Source organism: Cantharellus anzutake, assembly GCF_015039405.1.
Source record: "Cantharellus anzutake strain C23 chromosome Unknown EI90scaffold_27, whole genome shotgun sequence".
In the NCBI taxonomy this organism is placed as follows: domain Eukaryota; kingdom Fungi; phylum Basidiomycota; class Agaricomycetes; order Cantharellales; family Hydnaceae; genus Cantharellus; species Cantharellus anzutake.
In genome coordinates, this window is record NW_024066977.1 from 677,452 (window position 1) to 703,871 (window position 26,420).

At 48.8% G+C, this 26,420-nt stretch overlaps 5 protein-coding genes across 5 annotated transcripts; 2 read left to right on the forward strand and 3 right to left on the reverse strand.

Annotated features, from left to right (window-relative positions):
* Positions 1 to 6,423: 6,423 nt before the first annotated feature.
* EI90DRAFT_2894269 (P-loop containing nucleoside triphosphate hydrolase protein) lies at positions 6,424 to 6,971 on the forward strand (the record flags this gene model as incomplete). Its single annotated transcript, XM_039054009.1, has 2 exons — positions 6,424 to 6,771; positions 6,825 to 6,971. Coding segments are annotated over 2 exons (495 nt in total), but the record flags the coding sequence as incomplete, so codon positions are not given.
* A 2,525-nt stretch (positions 6,972 to 9,496) lies between these two features.
* Positions 9,497 to 9,997, reverse strand: EI90DRAFT_3124496 (uncharacterized protein; the record flags this gene model as incomplete). The annotated part of the gene is made up of 2 exons (XM_039063720.1): positions 9,497 to 9,773; positions 9,873 to 9,997. The coding sequence occupies 2 exons, from the start codon at positions 9,995 to 9,997 to the stop codon at positions 9,497 to 9,499; spliced, it is 402 nt and encodes a 133-aa protein (XP_038915494.1).
* Positions 9,998 to 20,342: 10,345 nt separating this feature from the next.
* Positions 20,343 to 21,152, reverse strand: EI90DRAFT_3016832 (uncharacterized protein; the record flags this gene model as incomplete). Its single annotated transcript, XM_039057037.1, has 1 exon — positions 20,343 to 21,152. The coding sequence occupies one exon, from the start codon at positions 21,150 to 21,152 to the stop codon at positions 20,343 to 20,345; it is 810 nt and encodes a 269-aa protein (XP_038915495.1).
* Positions 21,153 to 22,214: 1,062 nt separating this feature from the next.
* EI90DRAFT_3060651 (uncharacterized protein) lies at positions 22,215 to 24,953 on the reverse strand. Its single transcript, XM_039060506.1, has 7 exons — positions 24,536 to 24,953; positions 24,446 to 24,476; positions 24,018 to 24,379; positions 23,879 to 23,961; positions 23,534 to 23,818; positions 22,729 to 23,477; positions 22,215 to 22,656 (listed from the first exon to the last, which is right to left on the reverse strand). Exons 1-7 carry the CDS (start codon positions 24,660 to 24,662, stop codon positions 22,635 to 22,637), a joined length of 1,659 nt encoding a protein of 552 aa, XP_038915496.1. The 5' UTR covers positions 24,663 to 24,953; the 3' UTR covers positions 22,215 to 22,634.
* Positions 24,954 to 25,421: 468 nt separating this feature from the next.
* On the forward strand, positions 25,422 to 26,335 carry EI90DRAFT_1189088 (uncharacterized protein). The gene is made up of 3 exons (XM_039051562.1): positions 25,422 to 25,774; positions 25,849 to 26,169; positions 26,236 to 26,335. Exons 1-3 carry the CDS (start codon positions 25,573 to 25,575, stop codon positions 26,244 to 26,246), a joined length of 534 nt encoding a protein of 177 aa, XP_038915497.1. The 5' UTR covers positions 25,422 to 25,572; the 3' UTR covers positions 26,247 to 26,335.
* The last annotated feature ends 85 nt before the right edge of the window (positions 26,336 to 26,420 follow it).

Here is a 26,420-nt window from a genome sequence, read left to right on the forward strand (position 1 = left end):
TGATGGGTATATTGACAAGTATATTGACAAGTACATCAACAAAATCATTAGCTCTTGCCAATTCGGGTTGAACAGGGTCTTCGCTCGTTCAACTTTTCTCCATTATTTCAGAATCCACTATAACTTGTACATAGGTTACACCTCAGTGATAAAATCGACTAGAGTTGATCCCCCTTTAGTTCTCGTTGCCAGTAAGTAAATTAGGGCACGGACGTGTAACTTGGCACAGCGCTCCTGGTCTGAGTCGCTGAGGCCAAAGCCCTCCACCATGGAGACGACTCCTTCATCTCGATCTGGTCTCTAACAGTTAGCTCCGCTCCGCTCAGCCCCACCATTCACGGGCCCACCCTTGCTGTAACTATATATATTTAACTTGTACATAGGTTACACCCCAGTGATAAAATCGACTAGAGTTGATCCCCTTTTAGTTCTCGTTGCTCTAAACAGATTCCTGGTTATCCAGGAGGAAGTTGGGCTGGGCGAGTAGTGACTCTCCCCAGTTAACATTGCCGCTTCTGGGAGTTCCAGAAGGGGTTCTTGGAGTGTAAACTCCACGCTCACTTTGTTTAGGTGAGGCAGTCACAGAGGGTGCTTCCTTTTCATGGAAGAGTCTGTTCGCTGATTTTTCCTTACTTTTCCATAAGGCTTCCTCAGCAAACTCTCTCATTTCAGTTTGCCTTCTCTTCATAATCTTGGAGACCTCCTCCAAGGCTTCAGACATTGTAACCTGGTCAACATCTCTTGGAAAGATCTGATGCATCTGAGACACATCGCTGGGCCCTTGCAGGTCCAGGTCACCACTATCTAGCGAAGTGGTGTTGACTTCCACCCTGCAGCCAGTGGAGGGACCGGCCATGTTGGTGGGAGCATTGGAGTGGCTCCTGGTGTTGTAGGCAGACATCAGGAGGGTTGTTCAACAAGTTTGCATGAGAACTTGATTGAAGTCGTGTGTTGTCAGGGACCGACAATGTGCATGTTGCCAAATGGGGTTTCGGCACCAGTAATGTGGTGCCGAGAATGGAAAAGAGAATATGGCGTAAAAAAAGTGTAGTGCTGCTTACTTGTTTGGGGACGGTAACATTCTGTTCCCCCATTCGCCTCAGGCCTCAAGTGGTCCATCTAAAGATACACTTTTATGGGCTGTATATTGACAGGGTAGAAGTAAAGGCTGGTCCACCCTTTACAGCTACCCCAAGGGTTTATATACAATTCTATACATTCTCAGCACAAATAAATAGAGAAGCATTGTCAGGGCCCGGCCTCGGACTCGGAGGCTCCCTGACCTCAACCCCCATCTGGCCTGTCCTCACACTATGCAGGGCATGAGATGTATAGTAAAAGAAAGGGAATATATACACTTGCCTATGCGGGGCATGAGATGAGAAGAAGGGTAAAGGTCTCATCTCCCCGCATGGTTGCTATATAAAGGAATGGGTCACATGCCCACAACTATACAGCTCCTAGAGTTGTGTAGTGTGACCCGGAGGGAACATCCAGGTGGCAGTGCCCAGTAAGCGTGGGAACGTTCTGGGCGAGTTGCTCACCCAGAACTGTGGCTGTGACCCGTGGGAACATTCTGGGCGAGCTGCTCGCTCAGAAAGTTCCCGCGCTATCCCGTGCGCGCGTGTACACAACACACAAAGGCAACAACAAGGCAACAGTCAAAGAATAAAAGGGGTAAAGTAGGTGGGGAGTCTGGGGCACCCTAAGGCAGGGTGCTGAACCCTGACAAGCATCCACAACACTACTGTATATTAGCATCGTGAGGTTCATCAGGAAACCCCCAAGGCTGATTGAAGTGGTTGAGATCATTTCAACCTCACATGATTTACAATCACTTCAACTGGGTCCCCTGATTGTAATCACACCAATTATGGGGGTGATTGAGCTGATTCAGTGATTGTACGGTTGGTTGTATCGGCACGCTATCACATTCTCTCCCACATTGAAGTTTATCAATAAATTTATTATGTTTGAACATTATGTTGCATACATACTTGGTGTCATATCCACCCCTGGCCATCGACTTCCAGTCCCTCTGATCCCTCCGGTCTACCTCCACTCCTCCCTCACTAACCTCGGAGCTCCCATATTCCACAATCCCCTCAGTACCCCTCGATGGTCACCACCCCCTCCTTTCAATTTATTACCTACGCCTCCCTAAGTACGGAGCCCCAAAGACTTCCGGACAGCTCCGACGTCCGCTAGCGCACTCCCGCCTCCGTTGGGCAATACACTCGCCTGCCCTGCAGAGCCCACCTTCGGGCCTATCCCTCCTTTCCGTTTCTGGGTTATTGCCTGCCTCTCCGTTAACCCTGCAACCCGACTCGTCGGTAATATTCAGTCGGCTAATGTTTAACCCCGTTAGCTCCGCTCTGTTCGGCTCCGCCATTTGCGGACCCATCTTTGCTGTAACCATATATATATCCAACTTGTACATAGGTTACACTTCAGTAATAAAATCGACTAGAGTTTACCCCCTTCAGTTCTGGTTGCCAGTTAGTAAGTTAGGGCACGGACGTGTTACTTGGCACAGCGCTCCTGGCATAAGTCGCTGAGGCCGAAGCCCTCCGCCACGGAGACTTTCCCTCGTCTCAACCTGGTCTCTGACACTTGGGAAAAGAACCCAGATACAAGTTATTACAGTAGTACCCAAACACAATGTAATGCAAAATGAAACACAAAATAAAGAAGTGGGTGAAAATACAATGTAATCAAAGAAAGCAGACGCGCGCCCCAACCGCTGAACCGTTTAGCATCAAACCCAGCATAAAGGTAGAGCTAGTTATCTTCTATCGAACAAGCCTAAGATCGTCGGAAACGGATGAGTGGTTGTTGAGTACATGTGGTAAGAAGTTGGGGATAGTGTCATGCGTGAGAAGTTTGGTTGGAGGTTGGAAATGACATGGAAGGGAGGGGGATGTATCAGAGGGTATTGGGGAAGGGTCAGGCAATCATGGAATGGTGGTGGCTCATGTAAACAAGCACAAAAGGGTGGTTAGGTGGTCAGTTTAGCAACAAACACAGTGAACCACCATACTTACAACTTGACATACAACACAGGGTAGTTTTGGGTGACAAACCCACCCTCATTCTTTCTTTTTCAAGTAAGGAACATCTGGGGTGGAGTAAAAAACATTGCGTTGTGAATGCAACTGGAAAAAAAAAAAAAGAGACATGCATCATCATGTTTGTACATGCAGTTCCCACAGCTCAGTTTGTTTGGGTATTGTGAGTTGTTAATTTGGTGTTGCATGTGAAGAGAGAGTGTAGTGGAGTGTGTGAGTTGGAGCAAAGAAAAAACTTCTAAGTTGCAAACCCATTCATTTGAAACTGTACAGCACCTGGATGCAAACAACAGACTCACACACATGGACATATCCATGTGCAGACTTGAACCCAGCTGTCTCCACTTTGTGGACGCGCACTGCACAATGTTAGAAAACAACTAAGTTCCCTTTGTATTACAATTCAAAAATCACGTTTTCCGGGGGAATCCGCAATCAATGAACTTAATATAGTTTCAATATCAATAATTAGTCACATGTAATGGGGTTAAGGAGTTCATGTCCAATCATCTACTCCGAAAACCCAGCGTGTGACACTTCGCTACAACAACTGGTTCACTTTGGCAGTGGCAATGCCTGCCAGCAAACCCTGAAACAACTTTAGGGTCTCAAAAAGGAATCTCTCAGAAGCGCCCCCCACACCCTTCACACCCCTTCACCATCTTTCACACTATGAACTCACCTGCGGACCATGCAATGGATGTGGGGACGCCTTCCGCCAAGCATATAAGGAATCAAAGTGAAGTGGCTTGGAACCGACGTGCTTGCTGGTTCCAAGCTGAGATTGCCAAGTTTCTGCTTCGCAAGCCAAAGCAGAATTTAGTATCAACAGCTGCAACAGGGACAGGGAAAACCTACACTTTTTTCCTTCCAGCCCTCTTTGAGAAAGAAAACCTGGGAGTCTCTTTTATCATTGTACCACTAAGAAAACTGGCAGATCAACATGTGCAAAGTGCTAAGGATCTAGGACTCACCGCAATAGCGCTGGAAGCGATGACGATAAACAAGGAAACTGTTAAGGCATTGTCAGGGACGCATCCGGGGTCGAGGTGGTCTGGGCGTAGCGTCCGGTGCTAAAGACCTCACGGGGGTAGATCAGGCATGCGTACTGGCAGGCCCAATGCGGGACAGCGATCCCTGGCCACTTAGACTGAAGTGGGAATGTTGAGAAGAAGGTTACTTCTTCGGTTCCCACCCCAGGTGTGTTTATATACATGCAGCTTGGGTCACATGAGGTCCGCCATGTCACCCCGCATACAGCCGTGGTCACCCGGGTGTCCCCATGGGGGATCCTGAGGGCATATGCTGCACGCACATGCACTAGGTTGCACCCTAGAGCCGTCCGGGGTCGTCCAGGGCTAGGCATGTCGTGTGCACGTTGCGGGCAGGTCAATAATACATAGATATAAGGGAAAGGTTGTCCGTGTGAAATAGAAATAGAAATAGGAATAGAAATAGAAGTGGAGGAGGGATAGAGGGGGAAGGGATATGAAGGAAGGGTGCAGGGTGAGAGAAGGGGTACCGGGTGAGGTGGGCCTGGGTGGAGGCGGGTCGGGCGGGTGTGCCCTGACAGGCATGTATTTATCAATTATTGGTTATGCAGTTATGTTATTCATCGAGCAGGAGATCAGGAATGGAGTATATCAGTTTGTCATTCTAGGACCTGATTTACTGCGAGGGAATTTGCTTAGACCTCTGTGGATGAGTGATGCATTCGTTGACAAAATTAACTGTATCATTGTGGATGAAGCACACTGTGCTGTTCAGTGGCTGTCATTCCAAGCAGCATATAAAAACCTAACATGGCTTTACTCATACCTCCAGAATAGATGCCAATGGTATCTAACTTCCGCCACATTGGACGCTCACACGTTGTAACGGGTCTATCGCCTAGACCCGAGACAGAGAGAAGGGGGAGGGTGGTAGTGTGCACGGGTGTGGTTCGTGCGGCCAGGTTTTGGTCCTGGGTGTCATATCCATCCCCGGCCATCGACTTCCGGTCTCTCCGATCCCTCCGTTCTAACTCCACTCCCCCCTCACCAACCTCGGAGCCCCCGTATTCCGCAAACCTCTCGGTACCCCTCGATGGTCACCACCCCCTCATTTCAATTTATTACCTACGCCTCCCTAAGTACGGAGCCCCGAAGACTTCCGGACAGCTCCAACGTCCGCTAGCGCACTCCCGCCTCCGCTGGGCAATACACTCGCCTGCCCTGCAGAGCCCACCTTCGGGCCTATCCCTCCTTTCCGTTTCTGGGTTAACGCCTGCCTTTCCGCTAACCCCGCGAACTGACTCGTCGGTAATATTCAGTCGGCTAATGTCTTAACCCCGTTAGCTCCGCTCCGTTCGGCTCCGCCAATTGCGGAACCGTCTCCGCTGTAACCATATATATACACCACTTGTACATAGGTTACGCCCCAGCAGATAAATCAACTAGAGTTACCCCCCCTAGGTTCTAAGTGCCAGTCAGTAAGTTAGGGCACGGACGTGTCACTAGGCACAGCGCTCTTGGCAGAAGTCGCTGAGGCCAAAGCCCTCCATTACGGAGACATTCCTTCATCTCAAGTCTGGTCTCTGACACTGGGGCGCTACCGGGTCTGCTAGAACCTCAAACAAACACTCACCTACGTCTCTCTTGGACGTCAAGGCTGAGGATTCTGATAAGAGGGGTCTTAGATGTAAGCAACTAACTCAGAGGGGGCGTCAGGGTCGTGGATGGCGTCTTTGCTACTTGGATGCAACTTCTGCTTGTCCCTTCACGGGTCTATTCAATACTAACTTGTTATGTACAAGCTGTTATCTATTTTATATGAGTTGGAAATGAAATGAATGGGCTGGGGGAATGTAAACGGGCCGTTAGGCAACCGTAAATGATGAATATCCAATTGGGAACAAAGAAACAATAAAAGAAAAATGAATGAATGGGGAATATGTGATAACGGGTCCGAAATGGAAATTGTGAAGGTTAACTCCGCAACAGTTCGCCACAGCGCCCGCCTATCCTCCCGTCAGCAACCTCCTCGTCTCCAGCTTTCCAACGAGCCCTTATTCATCCCATTTGGTGCAGTGGTTCTTGAGATGTGGAGAGGGGGTGAAATTGGCGGCATGGTTGGGCGTGGGAATTTTGCTTGGGGTTGTCGGGAATGATGGGGAAAATAAGGAAAAATAAGGAATGAGTGTATGTAGTGTTGGATAGTGATAGAATGAGCATCGGGAGCGTCAGCAGGTATGTAGTGGGTGTTTGTGGCCAAATTCCGCAGAATCCGACTTTTTGCGGTACACGGAGTTGTCCCCACAACAACGTGCAGAAAATTATTGTCAGAAATTGGCTTGGACCCTTGGTATAACGCTTACAGTGGCAAGACAACCAAATGGATGCGTCGCTCCAATGACCACCCAAACCTCCATCACTGTGTCTGCCAAATGCAACACAGCAAAGAATCATGCAGTGACCTTGGGTTCCTTGTCCTGCTTGGCCTAAAAGAATCCAATCCCCCTCCGATCCCATTTCTCGTGTACTGTGAATCCCAGAGCGATGCCAAGTGGAGTGCCAACTTCCTCAGGTCACGAGTTTGCACATCCCTCCAAGAGAAAGTTGTTTGGGTTCACTCCGGGATGTCAGATGGACATAAGTTGCAGGTAGTCAACTCATTTAAGGAAGGGAAACTCATTGGACTTACAAGTACAGAAGCATTGGGACTGGTTTGAATTCTTGTTGTATCTCTTGTGTTGTATATCTGAATGAGATTAAACAGGGCCATGATCTAGCAAATGTGACCTGTTTGATTCAGTTTGGTCCACCAGATAACTTAAACACATTGACTCAGCGGTTTGGAAGAGCTGCACGAAATCCGGACATTTCGGCAATCATTGTTCTTCTTGTGCCGAAAGACTACTTTGAGCCAACCTGTTGCCAGCGAGAGGAGAGGGCTCTGAGGTCAGCAGAGAGCCGGAAGAAGAAGAGCAATGCTGCAACGGCTGAGCAGAGACAAAGCGACAAGCATCGAAAAAGGCTTTGGACAGAATGCCAAGTTGATGTTGCCATCACCACCGAAAATCAGAAATTTGATGACGACTTACTTGAACTGCACTGTCCAGATCCAGCGTTTCCGCCCAGGGTCGATGTATGGCCTACTAGTGATATTGGCCCTGATCCTCCACTCGAAATTGTGGGCATCAATGACAAGGAGAAACAACCTCTCAACCCAGAGGTGGAGTGGGAAGGATGGGACAATTTGACATTCGCTGATCTTGAAGCACTGATTGATGAGGCAGAGAAAGACATTGATGATGCATGGGCAGGGATGGGGGAAGGTGATCATAGTTGGGAAGCTGTGGCAAGTGGACAAGTGAGCAAGTGGGCCACCGAGATTTAGACGTCAATACTGACCTCAGCGACCGGACCGAAGCAGTTTGGCATGATGCCGCATTCGAAGACACCCAAAAAGAAGAAGACCAGAAGAAACCCAGGAGACCATGAAAATGTTGACCCTGGATTGGATGCCTTCATCAATGCCCAATGGCTTCCGAAAGATGACCCTTGCCTTGGATGCCAGAGGAAAGTCCTTGAGGTACACTTCGGTAATGACCGCATCTGTATGTATTGAGGTTATGTCTGGCAAGTGCATGCAACTCACTTATGTCAGCAAAACCCCGTTCATGTTGTAAATGCTGTGATTTGCACGAGCCCGTGACTTGCTGTGATCTTCACACCCCAAGTCTTTCTGCCTCTATGTTCCATCAGGAACTTGCAGAGCAACCATCCAAGTGGCATCCTCAGCATGTGAAACCAAACTACATAAAGGATGTCAAGCGTTCCACTCAGCTCAGCCATGCCCTTAAGGACTGGAGAAAAGACGAGTTTTCTCACCGTTATCCTGGACATCAAGACAACTTGTGGATAGGCGATTGGGCAGTACTTGGGGACTCCATCATCGATGATATTGTGTACCATGCAAACTTCAACTGGCTGTCAACTCCCCAAGACTTTATGCAACTCATTGACTGGGAGGAGCGAGGCTGCTATGCCTCCATGTTATTACCAATCATTCTTACAGCTTTCCCCCTTCCTGCACCACCACCTGCTCAGCCTCAACTGCCTGTTCAGCCTTCCACCTTAATAGAAACCGGGGCTGCCCTTCCTCTTTGCATGAAAAAGTGCGGAAACTGTGGCAACTGCAGGCACAATGGTGAGATGCTTTGGTCACTCCGACATGTTTAACACTCATTATTGCTCTGCTAGCTCGCACTTGCCCCAAGCAATGCAAGGCTTGTAACCAGCCAGGTCATTCCAGTAAGTAATGCGTGCTCCTACATACAAACATGATATGTTAACATTGTTTTAGGGACATGCTGTCCAAACAAGGAAAATTCCGCCACTCACTCTGATTTAACCATACCACATCATCAAACGTCCAAGTCATCTGCCTCAATTTGGTAAGTCTCATCAGTTTCATCTGTTGATTCCGATTGTCTTATGTTGTTTGACCCTCCCATTGTGCCACGTTGGAATACTTCAAGACCCTTCTGAATGTGATCTTCTATCAAGGTGTGTGAAGCACGTCCCTTCACATATTTGTGAGGATGAAGGTTATGAAGTTTGCATTGGATAGCGACTAATCTGGATTCTATGTCAGGAGTTGCATGTTGAAGGGTCTTGTTTGGTATGTGGTAATCTTCCTCAACATCTTCAATGCAGGTTCAATAAGCCTGAATTATCGATGACTGACTAACAATGTATTCTATTGTTTTTCCAGACCCTGTACCTGAGTAGACAACCTAGATGCATGTACCATGATAAGTAGTCTTCTTGATTAATAACATTATTTCGTTTTGATCCAAAGTGTGTCCTTGTGATCTCCCCCGCATGTTGGTTGATCTCTTCCAATGTGGGCTTGGAAGCCACGAATCCTTTGATGTCGCCTCCCAAACTCTCTGCCCATGCATCAAGAATTGTACACTGGGTAACATAATGTAATCCATCATTCAGCATCTGAAAAGGAGGGACTAGTTTGTTCAATTTGGAGATGTCATTTGGGAAAAGCGAACATAGGAGCTTGTAGAGCCCATTCAGGTCACTTCGTAAGCCATCCCCTGTTGCATAGATCCTATTTATTGTGTTGACACATGCCATTCTGACATGAAAGAGTCCTGGTACAGGTAGAAGGTAGTGCATTCATTCGAACACATTTTCCTCAATCCGTGTCAGGGGATGCACATGCTCACGCAAATTGCTCCAATAACCTTGTTGTGATTAAAGCCAGGGGAAAGGGACATCCCCATCTTAGGGTCAGCTATATACATGTAGAGTCCGGCAATAAGGAAACCAAATGGATTGCCGATAGAATCATGTGATCATAGAATGTTCCAGAACAATGCCGGAGATGATCCGGGCCACCGGGGCTTAGGTAAGCGGAGTAGATGGGAATTACCAGCATACTTCCCATGCACATATGTGCAGCTGGCATAGGGTCCAGGGTCGTTGCTGATCCCTGACAATCTGCTGCAAGCTCAAGATCCCATTGATCTTCTCCATCGTCCCAAGATCCCCATGAATAAGGATGACATATTTCTCAAAAACTCCTTCCTTCACAATACCACTCTGATCAAGAAGCAATGTTATTGCCTCGATATTCCCATCGATGGTAGATGCTTTCGCATACACAGCTTCTGCTGTTGAGAACTCCGTTTTATGTGGTGGCAAACTGAAGGTTGATGGTGGGTCGATAAGATGCAATCACATTTCTGGGAAGTGCTGTTCAATTAATACTGATGCAATGTGCCACTGAAAATGCTCCGCCAACTTGAATGAAGCTTCACTCTTCAGTATAGTGTCAATGGGGCTGATTGTGGGTGGGACGTTTATGGCATTGGGATTATTTGGGTGAGTATCCCATAACCATTGGGTGTCATATCCATCCACGGCCATCGACTTCCGCTACCTCCGATCTCTCCAGACTACCTCCGCTCCTTCTTCACTAACCTCAGAGCTCCCATATTCTGCAATCACCTCGGTATCCCTTGATGGTCACCACCCCCTCTTTTCAATTTATTACCTATGCCTCCCTAAGTATGGAGCCCCAAAGGCTTCTGGACAGCTCCAACGTCCGCTAGCGCACTCCCACCTCCGCTGGGCAATACACTCGCTTGCCCTGCAAGCCCACCTTCAGGCCTATCCCTCCTTTCCGCTTCTGGGTTATCGCCTACCATCCCGCTAACCCCATAACCTGACTTGTCGGTAATATTCAATCGGCTAATGTTTAACTCCGTTAGCTCCGCTCTGCTCGGCCCTGCCATTTATGGGCCTGCCCTCGTTGTAACTATATATACTCAACTTGTACATAGGTTACACCTCAGTAATAAAATCGACTAGAGTTTACCCCCTTTTAGTTCTGGTTGCCAGTTAGTAAGTTAGGGCACGGACGTGTTACTTGGCACAGCGCTCCTGGCATAAGTCGCTGAGGCCGAAGCCCTCTGCCATGGAGACATTCCTTCGTCTCGACCTGGTCTCTGACATTGGGCATATTCTAAGTGCTGAGGGAGCACTTCCTTTGGTGGTGCAAAAAACAGGCCCATTGTGATGCTTTCAAATGTCCAATCTTTGAGGTCCATTGACTGGCCAACACTGAACTTGAAGACACAGTTGTCATATGCAATGTTGGTAACACAGGTGGGTCCAAGACTTTTGTTCAAGACCTTCTGATTGATTATCAGTGATGTCCAAAGGCTCTCACTGGTTGAAAGGGAGACCGCGAGTCCGCAGTGTGCAGCCCATGCACAAACCGATTTCGATGCATTTGAGGCAGCCAAATAGAAGGAGTTTTTTACTTGCAAAGCATTGCAATGGCTATTGCAATTATTCAGGATAATCGACATGATTACAACACCTTTCTGTGTACGATTCCAGAGTCAGTGATCGATCATATTTGTTAAGAATCTTTTGACTTACAATTCAGAGCAGAGCGTAATTTCTCTCTGGGTAATTGTAGTTCCCCTTCAACTGCTTTCCAGCACTAACATGATCCCCATCATCACCGCTCTCCCACTGCCCATCTCAGCACTTGGAGGTGCCGGCTTCGCCCAGTGCCTTGCCCATGTCTTGCTTTCCACAGTAAGTAAATGGGTGATCAGGGCCCACACTGCTGGTGCCTTAGATTCGAATAGTGGCTTCAGCATGCTGATTCTTCCATCTTCAAGTTGTGTCAGGTGAAGGTGGGCGGCATTCATGCAAAGCCTGCTCTCTTTTTCCATAAGTACTTGTATCTCTTCTGTGTAAATCGCTTGAGCACTTGTAAGGATCCAGTTTCTCACAGTCGCTGTGCTGCCAAGCTCAGGTGCAGGATTGAGAATCTGGATGTGAATTTCTCTTAATTTATTACCAAAGTCCCAGGAGGTCAATATTGTTGACAGAAAAGACATGAGGGTGAATCCATTAGTTGACATGCAATTAATCACATCCATTGCATGGTCCACAGGCAAGTTCATAGTGTGAAGGGGCACAAAGGGTGTGGGGGGCGCTTCTGAGAGATTCCTTTTTGAGACCCTAAAGTTGTTTTGGGGTTTGCCAGCAGGCATCACCACTGCCAAAGTGAACCAGTTGTCGTAGCGAAGTGTCGCACACTGGGTTCTCAGAGTAGATGATCGGACATGAAACTCCTTAACCCCGTTACATGTGACTAATTATTTATATTGAAACTGTATTAAGTTCATTGATTGCGGATTCCCCCGGAAAACCTGATTTTTGAATTGTAATACAAAGGGAACTTAGTTGTTTTCTAACATTGTGCAGTGCATGTCCACGAAGCGGAGACAGCTGGGTTCGAGTCTGATCCATGTGTGGTTGTAGTGATTGAGATGATTGAGAGTAGTCAATTGGGCAGATTGGGCAGATTGAGTGATTGAATTGCTCTCAACCATTTCAATTGGCCTCAGGGGTTTCCTGATGTTGGTGTGACACCAGCCACAGTGGTGCTGGAAATGTCCAACTAGCAAATTTTCTTGTTGATACATTTTACACCAAAAAAACTACTTCCTTGCAGACAGCTCTTGTTTTCAATTTAATTTGATTCCACACAACCACTTAAGTGCCAAAAAAAATGGTGTTGACAAGGATCATTCATCCCGGATCTTCCACCTCCCTCTGCTCTATCCATACATGACTCCTATGACCTCTGATGCGTGACTAGTCTGGGACTAACTTGATGGGTTCACTATGTGGATTTTTATTGAATTGTTGCAAAGGCTTGTAAAGGGTCTCTCATATCCATTTCCCAGTTTGTTATCCAATACAAAAGATCACGTCTCGGGACATCTCAGGTTCTCATTTCTCCTCACACCGAAAATTTGCCATATGAGTGCTTTGATCCTCCATGATGCATCATCTCTCAAGCGTAATGAGTATGACAAGAAGCTTGATGAGCTCCATCAGAGTTTGAGACGATTTGAGACTTGCTCCGAAGAATGGATGGGTGCAATATTGGCGGAATGGCTGGGAATTAAGGAGCCCTGACCATGGCAAATTTCACATTCCCTCGACCTATTCAAAGGACAGGAAGTGTTCCTTACATCTAGGACTGGAAGCGGGAAGTCAATCCTCACCCTAGCACCGGTTATTGCCCGCAGGAAAGGATCACATTGCCATTGTCATCTACCCAACCGAGTCACTAATAATTGACCAAGTCAGTATCTGTCTTCAATATCATGCTGCACTTACGGACCAAATAGAAATCTAGGAGTTCAAGGCACGTCAGAAGGGTGTCCGCTTCATCGGAGTGAGTGCAAGCATCCTAGCCTCAATGGCTGCCAGAGAAGGATGGGATCTGTGGAGGGAAATTAGTGACAGAATATGGGATGTGATTGGGATGGGCCCAGAGATGCTTCAGAGCCCACCAGTGGCCAAACTATTCCGCAATGAATGTTTCATATGGAAGCTCGGGTTTGTCTTCATAGATGAAGTCCACCTTGTACTTCAATGGGGATTGTCATTCTGAAAGGACTACTTGAGACTATGTGAACTGCGCACGCGATTACCCACACGCATCACTTTCCTTGCGATGTCAGCTTCCCTTCATGAGGACTCCCGCACCAAAGTCCAGGGGATCCTAGGGTTCAAGAAGAATCAGTTCCATAACATTAAACTACCGATTGACCGCCCTGACTTGAAATATTGTGCTTGGTTCCTTCTCAATTCCACCAAAAGCACAACATTTCCGGACCTTGCTTGGGTCATTCCACAAGTTATCAATTCACCGATTGATCTGACCCCGACCTTGTTTGCGTGCCATACCATTGAAAAAGTGATGACACTTTGTCAGTGGCTTGTGGTGGAACTAGTGGAGGGACTACCTTGGATGGATGTGACCCAGTGTCGCAAAGCAGCGACAAAAATGGTATCTCCATTTCACGCAGAAATGGATGACAGTGACCGTCAAGCAGTCCTTGCTGCCCTTCATGCAGGGACCATTCGATACATAGTGGCCACTGTTAGTGCTAACGTTGGGATTGACATGACCATTACCAATGTTTTCTGCATCGATCTCCCCCAATCGATTGAAGAGTTGTCACAATGGGCAGGTGTCAGGGCTCAGTCCTCGATTAGGGACAGCCCGACCTCAGGCCTAGGTGTGTGTGGTGTTCCGGGTGGTTGGGCGCTAGACCCTGTCCTCAGCTCCTCAAACTCACTGAAGGGACTAAGCAGGGATTGAGTTGTCATGTATTACAGAGGGTAACTACAACTTGCCTAAGCGGGGATTGAGTTGAGAAGAAGGGTAAGTTTCCCTATTCCCTGCTTGGCTACTATAAAAGGGAAGTGTACTGTACAGTTCATAACGTGACTCCGGGTAGAAGCCGAGCATGTTCCCGCAACTCGGAAAAGGTGTCACATGGGTTAAGGCGAGTTGCTTGCCTTGACCCACGTGATTTTTCCCGCGGGCTCACATGCGGGCTGAAGTTGTGAGAGATATGTAGGGATGGGGAGGTCAGGGAAGTGGGGGAAGTCTGGGAAGGTGGTTCTGGGGTGTGGTTGGGTGTCAGGGCCCAGCCTCCGTCCGGGGGCGGCCCTACCTCAAAGCTGGACACTCGCGGTTGTTAGAATGGGCGGAAACGGACGACTCCGGAGTGGAATCGGAGACTTAGCGTGGAGGGACCTTGGCCTCAGCGACTCAAGCGGAGCGCTGTGCCATTACTGTTTGTCCATTTGGTCCTTAATTTCACAGTAGGTGAGCAGGAAGTCTCTTGGGGGCATTTCAGGTCGATTTCGGACTAAAACCAAAACGAGTATGTACAAGCGCCGATATATATAATGGAAGGGGCAAAAGCACAAAGAGAACAAAGGGTGACCGAATCGGAACGAAGACGTCCGAACGGGAACAAAGGGTAGAGGGGGCGGAGCGGTACCGAAGGTCATAGGGCAAGACCTGTGATACGTCCGAAAGGAGGTAGAGAGGGCGAGGCCCAGAGGGGCAGGAGGATGAGGGGAAGTGGGGATGATGACTAACTGGCTAGAATAGAAAGAAGCAGTAGTCCAAATAGGGATGAAGGGAAAATGCGAGAAATACATTACAGGCGGCGAGAGTGCCGAAGGCGGTCCGCGAAGCTCAGGGGTTGCAGAGCTTACGGAGGTTACGGAGGCGGGGTTGGAAGTCTGAGGAATATTGGCAATGGTGTTTACGTAGTATGAGGTCACCAATGCAATGGACTAAGACCGAGGTGGAGTCAAAGTCCGAGGTAGGGACTATGACGGAGGCTCGGAGTAAGGTACGAACGGTGTCCGAGTGTGAAGTACGGAGCAGCGGTGGACGGTCGTAACTTGGCGGAAGGGTAACGGAAGGAGGAGAGAGGGGACAGGTAAGGAAGAGGGAGTGGCGGAAAGGAGAGTAGTCAGGTCCGAAGGTGAGTATCGGAACGGACGGGGGAAGCGTAGGGGGATGACGGGAGGGTGGAGGTGTTGTGAGGGGGGAGCGGAGTTGTAGGAAGGGTGGTGAGTGGGGCGATGTTCGGTCCGAGATGAGTATCGGAACGGACGGAGAAAGGGTCGGAGAGGTAAGAGGAGGGGTGTGTTGCCAAGACCGAAGGTGAGTATCGGAACGGCAGCGGTAGGTTATGACTCCGGAGGTGGAGAGGGTGGAGGTCCGGAAGTCGGGTCGGGGTCGGGTATGCACGGATATGACAGCGGTGTCCCAGGCAGCCAGGTGCCGGATCCTATCCCAAGCTCCTCAAACTCACTAAGCGGGGATTGAGTTGTCATGTATTATGGAAGGTAGCTACAACTTGCCTAAGCGGGGATTGAGTTGAGAAGAAGGGTAAGTTTCCCTATTCCCCGCTTGGCTGCTATAAAAGGAAATGTACTGTACAGTTCATAGCGTGACTATGGGTAGAAGCCGAGCATGTTCCCGCGATGCGGAAAAGGTGTCACATGGGTTAAGGCGAGTTGCTCGCCTTGACCCACGTGATTTTTCCCACAGGTTCGCATGCGGGCTGTAGTTGTGAAAGATGGGAGGATGAGGGAAGTGGGGGGAGGTTAGGGAAGGTGGTTCTGGGGTTGTATGGTCAGGTGTGGTTGCCCTGACATTGGGTGCCCTGACAGTGGGGTCAGGGGCCGATCCCTGACAGCAGGGCGAGCAAGTAGAGATGGCAGTGGTGGGGTGTTAGTCATGTACGCAAGTGAGGATCTCCAAGTCATACCTGCAGAGCACCAGGATTTGAAGATGTATATCCCATCAAATGCAAAGGCCCTCACAGCAGCAAAGATTGAGCGGTCTGATAAGGTCCAAGCCATGACACAGCCCGCACTAGTCGAGTTCTTGAATCCTCACCACAGCAAATGTCCCCACATCGTGCTATGCCATTACTTTGGTGATGAGTTCAAGAAAGTCACACACTGCTGTGAGCAGTGTGACCCTGGGCCTCTCCAATCCCACCTTGCAACCGTTAGAGACTACATGGCAGTCATTGCCGGAAGAAACCCAAAAAGGGGCAAGCAGGTCAGCCACTTACCAGGAGAGAATTTCCGCAAGCCACCCAAGGACCTTCGCAAGTGCGCAAGGGGTGAGCTGCTGCATTGGAGGGATGACATCTGGAGGAAGCGTCCATTCAGTTTTGACTCTCCTGACGATATCTCACCTGAATTTATTGTTGGAGAGTGTGACATTCGCAGCCTTGCAGAACGGCTACATACAGTGTCCACATGCGATCGGCTTAATTTTGTGGTCAATGGCTGGATATCGATTGTTCCCTTGTCTGAGGCCGAAAAAGATGAACTATGGGCCAAGGTTCAGGCATTGAACACGGAATTACAAGGAATCATCATTAGGCATCGGGAGGCAGAGGCACAGAAAAAGAAGAAGACAGCAAAGCGGAAGCTAATACCAGGCAAGCTCTTGACTCCTCACACAAGCGATGTTGCCGGTACAGCAATAGACAGTGGTGGGCTGTTGGAAGCAACAACTTCCAAGGAGCAGGAGCACACAGGTGGAGAGGGAACGACAACTGTTGAGCTGGGGGAGGAAGGGAGATCAAAGTGCAAGAGAGTTAGGTCAGTGCGCAGGCTATTAATGGATGAGGCAACACAATTAGAACAGCAGGCATGTACACAGGAGAGAAAGTCATGCACAGATTTCTAGATTGGGTACTTACCTGTCAAACGACATGCTTATCCAGAAAGTTGTTCAGTGCACTATCTCGAAGTTTGGCATAGCCGCACGAGAGTGCATCAATTGCCAAGTAAGATTGTGATTGGTTTGGACGATAGAGATGGTGTTGCTGGACTAAGTATGAGTGACCCAGCAAGTTGATGTCTGCTGTCAGTTCAGCATCTGTTCGGCTTGAAATGGTTTGGTGAAGACCCAGCCGCTCCTTGATTGTGTTCGCTAGTTGACCAAGTGGCACGACATTCAAGGAGACGGCCTCACGGATGAATTTTGAATCAAATCTCGCCAAGCGCCCATTGTGTACATGCTTGATGGCAAGGTTGTGGTGCTCCTGAAGTAGGTCTCTCTCCTTTTGCCCTCCAAGAAGCCCTGATACATTTAGAATGTACCAGTCAAACACTGCTTTCTTTGTCGCCTCAGTGAAATTGAACCATAAGTCAAGGGCTTGATGTAAAAGCTCGTGACCATAATTGCTTGCCCCGATGCCAAAGAACCACACACGCAGCCACTGTGATTTGGTTAGTACAGCATAAACTTAAACTTAAATTTCAACTATGCTCACCTTAATCACTTCAAATGTTCGACCTATGTCTCCTTCCTTCACGCTAGTCTTGAACTCCCAGTACTGAAGGAGATCTCGCCATAGGAACACATTGTTGTGCATCAAGGTGTCACCGATTCCATTGTTTGGCATCTCAAAGGTGAGATTTTCGTCCTCGAAGGCCAGGTCAATGTCAGTTGACAATCCAACACGATCATTGGTGATGCTGGTGTCATCTTCACTTTCATCCCCATCACCCTCACTGTCATTTTCGCCTCGCTCACCGCTTCCCCCCACCAATTCAGATGCAACTAGTGGTCCTTCGGGTATTGGGAAATGTGAGTCCAGCTGAGGATCAATGAAGCGAGCAAAGTGGACCTGAGCGTCGCTCACACTGTGTGACACAGCCATGTAACCGGACCGTGTTGAACCAAATGCGTGGTATGTGTCGCAAGCGAGTTGGCAAAGTTCCTCGAAAGTGCATGAATGGAGATAGTATCCCTCCTTTGTACACGCTTCCAGCTCTTCCATAAGGTGCATCAGCTTTCCATCTTGCCTCATCGGGAATTTCAATGACTTTTGATGAAGCATATTTCTAAAATCTCATATATGAGTTGTGGAAGTGGAAGTGGAAAGCGGGAATACCTGATGTAATTTAGTGTCATTGCAGTGAGCACGACTTCAACAAGTCTCTCAGCTGGGTAGAAATCGACCTTGTTTGGGTTTAAATTTCGGTGGAGCTTATCAGCGGCAAAGTGAAGGCCGATGTCACCCTTTTCGGTCTGCTCTGGCCAATGCTGTCATATCCGTGCATACCTGACCCCGATCTGACTTCCGGACCTCCACCCTCTTCACCTCCGGAGTCATAACCACCGCTGCCGTTCCGATACTCACCTTCGGTCTTGGCAACACACCCCTCCTCTTACCTCTCCGACCCTTTCTCCGTCCGTTCCGATACTCATCTCGGACCGAACATCCCCCCACTTGCCACCCTCCCTACAACTCCGCTCCCCCCTCACAACACCTCCACCCTCCCGTCATCCCCCTACGCTTCCCCCGTCCGTTCCGATACTCACCTTCGGACCTGACTACTCTCCTTTCCGCCACTCCCTCTTCCTTACCTGTCCCCTCTCTCCTCCTTCCGTTACCCTTCCGCCAAGTTACGACCGTCCACCACTGCTCCGTACTTCACACTTGGACACCGTTCGTACCTTACTCCGAGCCTCCGTCATAGTCCCTACCTCGGACTTTGACTCCACCTCGGTCTTAGTCCATTGCATTGGTGACCTCATACTACGTAAACACCATTGCCAATATTCCTCGGACTTCCAACCCCACCTCCGTAAGCTCCGTAAGCTCCGCAACCCCCGAGCTTCGTGGACCGCCTCCGGCACTCTCGCCGTTCTGTAATGTATTTCTCGCAATTCCCCCTCATCCCTATTTGGACTACTGCTTCCTTCTATTCTAGCCAGTTAGTCATCACCCCCACTTCCCCTCATCCTCCTGCCCCTCTGGGCCTCGCCCTCTCTACCTCCTTTCGGACGTATCACAGGTCTTGCCCTGTGACCTTCGGTACCGCTCCGCCCCCTCTACCCTTTGTTCCCGTTCGGACGTCTTCGTTCCGATTCGGTCACCCTTTGTTCTCCTTGTGCTTTTGCCCCTTCTTTATATATCGGCGCTTGTACTTACTCGTCTGGTTTCAGTCCGAAATCGACCTGAAATGCCCCCAAGAGACTTCCTGCTCACCTACTGTGAAATTAAGGACCAAATGGACAAACAGCAATGGCACAGCGCTCCGCTTGAGTCGCTGAGGCCAAGGTCCCTCCACGCTAAGTCTCCGATTCCACTCCGGAGTCGTCTGTTTCCGCCTCGTTCTAACAAATGCACCTTGATGATACCCTTGAGCATTGCAAACTTCATGTGCCAAAGCTCAATCAGGGGTAGGATATAACGATTGGATGAGAACCAAGTGGACCCTGAAGAAGTGTGATGCTTGAGAGTTCGGATATGTGAGATCGTGGCCTGATCACCAGAAAATGGTATGAGGCGCCCCTCGAGAGCATGTGGAGGGATGTGGAGTTGGCGCTCAACAACATCCCGAATTGTCTGCCGGTTTCCTATAGTGGTTGCCTCATCAAAGCCCGATGTCTCAAGGGGAATGACTTCGGTTTTCTGGAGTGGCATTGGGTGAATGGCAAAAGTGTGTCTGAGATCATCAAAATCAGTCTTGTGTCGCCTCAGGCCAGGTACATGATCAAGTAAAAGGCATAGTATGTTGATGACACAGACATTTTCCAGATGTTTTCGGTCAATGTCCTCCCAGATCTTTGCTAACGTGATGTCCTCACGTTTGACACATTGCCAGCGTTCCTCATATTCAAAGCTGTCAAAAGCCTCGGGAGCCACACCTGGCTGCATAATTAGTGTTGCAGCAGTCCCACTTTCTAGAGATGTTTGTGAAGAGAGGGAAGGTCACCAGTTTTGGTGGTATTGGTTGATGTTATCATAAACAACGTGAAATGACACAAGTTTGTTGACCCAGTTTGCCCCTATAGTGTGAATTCTTTCGGATGCAACTGCACTCATTGAGTACAGGCACTTGAGTGTTGAGCTGTTTGCGACTGCGAGTCCCATTCGGCCAGTGATTGACTGAAGCGACTTGGAAGAATTCTCGGAGAACATGAGTATCCCCATGATACTCTGGAATTTGTTTAGCCCCTTATTGCGAAAGTACAGTAGCATCATCAGTGCAACGGCACATCCCTCAAACACTGTCAGTTGCTTCTCTGGCAGGTACTGATTCCTTTACTCACTAAATAAGGGTCCTGTACATGATTAGCCCCACGTCCCTTCCCTGAATCCCTGAACTTCATTTCCTTTAGTTGCACAGCTCTCTCTCCACCGACTGCAATCCATGTAAGCAGCATCCAGGTCACAGGCACAACGCTAACTGCAATCTTCTGGACCACATCAACTGAGAAGTCTAGGACCGTGTCCCAGCTGAATTGATTTGTGGATGTATCCCTTGCTCACAAGTAAGGGGATTTCAGTAGAACTCTGATTTCTGATTCCATTCAGTCAATGACTCATGCAATGAAGTAGTGTTGTAAGTCGCTGTATGTGTTTTTGCTGTCCATCTGGGTGTTTGGCTGAGAAAACATTGTTGGAATGGCATATTCTGGCAATGTGTCATAGGGGGGTTCATAGGATTGTTGGGGCCATGCCCATGGGTGGTTGTATAATGCGTGTACAACATCAACTGGATGGTTCTTCACAGTACGTCCCCCTATGAACCACTTCAGCATCTCCTTTGCTGATGCACTGAATTCTATGGGGTTGCTAAACAGAATAACAAGAAACTCGCTGAGTGTGAAGTTCTGTGACTTCAGTATTGACAGTACGAGTTCTACAATTGCGGGAGGCTTGAGCCTCAGCCGATCATTCTTTGGGTATATTTGCTCAACAGTAGAATTGTGACACATGGAACACCTGAAGGTGCTTGGCTGTGTATTGCTCTGCCCTGCCAGTGTCTGGGAACAACTAGAAGCCATTGGTTCCCACATGACAGGGTCGGGCGGATTTTGTTTTCTGGTATGCACTTCTCGGTTAAGCCTCTTGGATGGCGAGAGTGGTTCCAATGTGCCTCTAGTTGACTCCACCTGCTGACCAGTAGCAGCGGCAGCTCCCCTTGAATTTTCACAGATTTTTTTTACTGGGGAATCTTCATCCTCCATAACTTTGCATTTGGGACAGCCTCGTGATGGGATTGAAGGTGATGCATCACTGTGAGCTTTATTGGAAGAAAATCTTGCTTGTGGGCTATAGCCAATATTTCCTGTTGGACCAGAGGTATAGAAATGAGGTAGAGTAGGGATTTTGACCATGAACGGATTCATTGAAGGACCTGACACACCCGATGGGCAATTTGGACGTGTTTGTACAGTAAACATAAACAAATAATTTTTATTCCGAGTTCGTCCTGGAATTCAACCCAATCATATTGATTATGTAAGGCATGGCAACAGCGAAGACCCTTTTCCAACTGTGACAACCATTCAGTAAAAATCCCCATTCATGAACCGAGGGTTGAATCCAGCCTCTATATAATATTACGAAGTCATAGAGGCTGGAGTCCTGCCTGATGCGTGACCGGTAATTGGTCGTGTGGGTATAGTACTCGACCAAGTTAATGTTGGAATATCAACGCTCATCGACAACAGCCGAGCTGCAGCGTGGATTGGGGAGTCTTTATTTTAACTTAATATCGTCGTGACTAACAACGACTATACCTTTTTGTTTCAGAGTCGCGGTACCACGCGCTCCCAATTTACTTTGTCTTATATCGCTAGTTGTCACAGACAATCGCTTTAAGCGATATTGGCTCCAGTCGTATAAGTTACGCTGGACGCCGTAATTTTTCTCCCTCCCTCAGTTCTCTATTTCGAGACTGAGGTGATACCATTTCTTTCCTATCTGTGTTTGCGCATAACTCATTGTATTTTCATGTTATAGTTACGCGCGATAGGTAAACATCTTAATACTAGTTCTCTATTTCGAGACTGAGTTACGCGCGATAGCTCCTATTTCATTAGTTAATGGGGTACAAACCCCACGCAATGGGGTCCCGTCCCAATGGAGTTGAGTCCTGGCAGCGCGAATCTTGAGGGGTTCATCTCTTTCCATGATCCGCCACGGACCAGCGCCGTCATTATGGGTTCACAATCCATATATTATGGAGTTGATAGGATCGTCAGTTCATAAGACTCACGCTTATGCCGTCCCAAATCGGAGCCATTAGCCTTGCTTACCTTATCTGTTAGCGCAACACTCACTTAACTAATGTAGATCCGTGTGATATCATCTGACCTTCATTTGCGAGGCCACGGAGAATTAATGAACTTGTTAGCGAAACCATACTAGGCTCATCGGACAAACATGACAGCACATTCATCTCGAAATCCTGCAACGCAAGGGATTCACATTCAGGCTTATAGGCGCCTAACTGCTAGACATACAGTAGTAAGGATTATATTCCAGTAACTAATGGCCATATATGTTTGCGCAGCAAATTGCCCAGGATAAATGGGATCCATAATGAGAGGTGGAGATACAACAGTTGGAGATGCATACGAGTGTGTGGGGGGATCCTTATGTAAGACTAGAATGAAGGTGATGATGTTGTTGGAAGCGAAAGGAATAAGATAGTGTACGAAATGTGGAGAGATTATGCTAAAGAGTGTCGACCAGGTTTCTGGTGGTTATACTTAAGTGTGAATGATCTTTTGTGGTGTATACGGTGAAGGTTCAGGAATTGCGCCCGCTACTGAGATGTCAGTGGGTTGGCCGCTTGGCAATGTTGGTTTAGAGGTAGGATTTTTTTAGTTCGAAATAACAATAGGACTAGGGTAAACCATCGAATTAGTCTCAGTGCCAAAATGCTCTGCCGTACTGGACGGGGGAAGCTCCGCTTACTGTTTTCCCAATTTCTTCAGGTGGACTGCGCTAGGAGAACTTGTTATCCTAGTATCTCGCTTCCCTTCCATAATATCGAAAAAATGTCTTGCGTGATCGACTTCCTCCAGCCATTCCCCTAATCCATACCAAAAGGTTTGCTGCTTTTTACTTCCCGTCCAAAGCGGCATCAAACTCAAGTGATGGGCATCCTCTACTGTGACGACGTTCCATACACCAGGTCGCGGGACTAATTTGGCACGCAGATGATCAACTGGCAAGCGAGCTGTGCCCGAGAGTGGTGGGTAGTGAATGCAATGCTCGGAAGAACATGACCCAGGGTGCCACAGTGAGAACACAGGAGCGACACCATCATTCGAATAGTAAGCCTCTCCTAGTTCAAATGGGTTTTTGAGCTCTCCGCCTTCAGTAGCCTCATCTTCATCGAGGATCCTCTCCATAGCTAATGAAGTGGGGAAAGGAGTATCGCCGGTGACGGTTTCAGCGTCTGAGTCCTCGTCGACTGAGAAGTACTCAGATTCGGTTTCAGAGTCATAGGCAGATGATATCGAAGAACCCGAAGGAGAGGGAGGCGAGCAAGGAAACTCAGATGAAGAAGGTTTGGTTCGGCGAAGAAAGGACGGGACCGGACGGATGGTGGAGAAGTCGTAACCTCCAGTGATGAAAGCTGACAACCACATAGGAGGAGAAGAAGCTATTCGGCGGAGGAAAGGCACATGGTATGGTTCTACGGGGTCAGCACGATTCGTCTAAAATCGTGATGAGGTTTTGGTCAAGGTCGAAGCCATATCGGAAAGATACCTACGAATGTAGTGACGTACGACCTGTACCAGGTCTTCCCCAGGGACGCCCCAGTTCTCAGATATTCTTCGTCGCGCTCCTCTGCGGCTTCAAAGGTGCAGTCCCATGGGATACAATCTTTGCCTCCACTCCAATCTGATTTCCATAACTGCTTCAAGAACTCGACAGGCGATATTTCACTCATGGAGACTGGACGCGCTTCGCAGCAGAAGTCAGGCAACAACGACGAAGGCAGAATAGGCGAGAAGTAAGTCGCAGCATGAACGAATTTGGAAATTAACGAGGCCAACTGCGTGAAAGGTCTGGCGTCAGGGGCTTTGAGCCAAGTAGCACATAAAGGAGGACGCACAGAAATGGGATGATGTCCCTTACCCGACTCATTCATACCTATCATCCAGTAAGTAAGTTGCGTCCCTCGGAAGGGAGAACCAACTAACAAAGGGGACATAAGTGATCATTCAAGGGGAACGGATCATATTCTAACCCACCACTAGTGACGGATGCGACCATGTCCGAGTGAACATCGGGCCCGAAGAAACCATCTCGCATGAGAGTCATCATCTTCACGACCGTTACGCCGCCCATACTGTGGCCAATGAAATGCAAGGGGTGTTCCACAGACCACGATGGATATAGTCCAATGGAATGATGTCGTCCAAATCGTCTGTGTTTGTGCTTCTTGGCGTGCTCTTCGCCGTAATCCACGCTTCCACCACGAAGAAGGTAGAAAAGCTCGCATGCACGGTCGTGAACCGAGTTGACGGGGCTCACACGAGCGAACATGATGTGGCGGCGCTTCTTGCTACCTATTCTAGCGCGGTGAGCATTTAAATGCGTTTCAAAGTCGCCCCTGAAACACAAGGAGCATCGTGTCAGGCCATGGTGAATGGATGCGTAGAGTCCTGTTCCAACTCACCAGAAATACTCTGAAGTGTACGACATGAACCCTGAATTGAATCACTCAGCGTCAGAGAAAGTCCAAGGGCGTGAAATGATCAGCACTCACCCTCCACGAGCACGAGAGGCGCCGTCGACTGAGCGGGTTGGGGCAGGGGTTTGTATTGCGAGTTCATTGGAATTGGGGGCGCAGCATGTTGCCCAGAAAGATCCGCTACGGCCGAAGGGAGAAGCATAGCTGGGTATAAATAAGCTGGAATGCGGAAAAGGTGGTAGGGGTAGTGAACCAAGTAGATAGGGACAAAGCACTCAGTCTTTATGAGCCTTGACAGGGAAGTAAAAGGAAAGGTAGACTCGATCGGTGGGCATGACGCCCATGCCCTATATATAAGGGCAAGGGCTGTGGTCCCACACGGCGCATAATATCGTGTTGTACGGAGCTCGAAAGACCTGAGTTGAGCAGAAAATTCATCATTGGGGGGAAGGCAAAATGATCCGTATTCAAACTGTCACGTTGTCCATTCAGATCGTGATGGACCTGTCACAGGCTCCGATGGAGACCACGGTCCTCACGTGACTAATCATCAATTCAGTTTGTTGCTGCGGAGTCGGCCGACTATTAGGTTGTATCAGCTTGAAACGTTTTCGTCAATTTGCGTTCTCTCCGGGTTCCCTGCTCATATCGTACTCCGCCACGACTTTCCTTGAGCGGTGTCGACTGAGCCAACCAGAGCTGAGTCCAAGTTGGCCCGGCAAATTTCTCGCAGAGTATGTAAGTATTTGTAACACGGCCCCGTTGTCCTTCCAGGGCAGTGCACCTTCGGAAGCACTTCAGTGTTGTCATTCTCACGGCCCCCCGGCTTATGAAAAATGTCAATTAAGCTCAGGAGGATCAATCGTCCTGGTACTCTTTAGATGCAATCATCATCCTTGTGGCCCTTTCCTTCACTCGTTTCATCTCCTGTTGAAGCGGGCTTGTGTTGTCTCTCATTGCCCCTAACGTTGCGCGTGCTAATTTTTGAGGGTGATCTGATTCCATAGGACGTGTGTTTCGGATACCCTAGTCATTCCCTCCAACCCCTCGGGGCGACAAACCATCAGCGATCCCGTCTCGTTCCGCACTCTCGCAGGCTGTTACCTCTCTTGATGGGCGCCGTTGTTCCGCTCTCGTACTGTTTCAAGTTTCACCGACTCTATGTGAGCAACAAGTATTGGGAACTGCAATTCATGCAAGATTCCGGCGACCATTCAAGCGCCTGCTATCCCGCCTTGTCGCTTCACCTGGATGGGATGTGTAGTTTTACTTTGAGTCGTCCAAGGAGTTGCCGGCGCTGTCTTTCTGTTGCTGGTGTGTTTTTGCTTGGCCCTCATCACTTACGGTTCAAATGACTTTCCCCCCGCCAAAATTTCCGCACAGTGAAGGGTGGGCCGCCACCCTGGGTGGCGGAACACCGATCAACATCGCCCATCATTTCCTACCAGCTCTCCCACTGATATCTGTAGCTGACCACCCACGCTCACGGATGCTCGGCACGCCGTCGTGGAATGTTCAGTCATGCATCTTCCCAGTTGATTCATGGCTCAGGGGAGGGAAAAAATATGAAAATGTAAGGGAATGCAGTCAACGTACAAGAATGGAGCGGCGTTGCGGAGTGCACTGCTCTGCCGAGATGGTGATGTCACAACTCACCGGGTTCTACGGTCCCGATCGACTGCTCCCCGCGGCTGACCCACCTCTACATAGTATGACACTGAATGCCATTGTACCTCATTTCCGGACTAACGTAACGCTTCTTTGACTCAATGTAGGCTCCTGTTAGGAGGAATGCCGCTCTGTCCCGACGAGGGCGATCTCGGGGGCGATACCGAAGGCGCCTTGATTTAGGTTATCTGGGATGGGATCAATTCGGAGCAGGCCCCGAATCCCTATACATCACACCTGAGTCTGCCACCCACATTTTCCCCTAGAGGTGATGCATTTTTTGTTCTCAATA

Coding starts and splice junctions, on each gene's coding strand:
- EI90DRAFT_3060651 (XM_039060506.1), bottom strand. CDS start 24,662: ATGCTTCTCCCTTCGGCCGTAGCGGATCTTTCTGGGCAACATGCTGCG. Junction 23,962..24,017: donor GGTCGCATCCGTCACTAGTG/GTGGGTTAGAAT, acceptor CCCCTTTGTTAG/TTGGTTCTCCCTTCCGAGGG. Junction 22,657..22,728: donor CTGAAGAAATTGGGAAAACA/GTAAGCGGAGCT, acceptor GGTTTACCCTAG/TCCTATTGTTATTTCGAACT.
- EI90DRAFT_1189088 (XM_039051562.1), top strand. CDS start 25,573: ATGGGCGCCGTTGTTCCGCTCTCGTACTGTTTCAAGTTTCACCGACTC. Junction 25,775..25,848: donor GCGCTGTCTTTCTGTTGCTG/GTGTGTTTTTGC, acceptor CGCACAGTGAAG/GGTGGGCCGCCACCCTGGGT.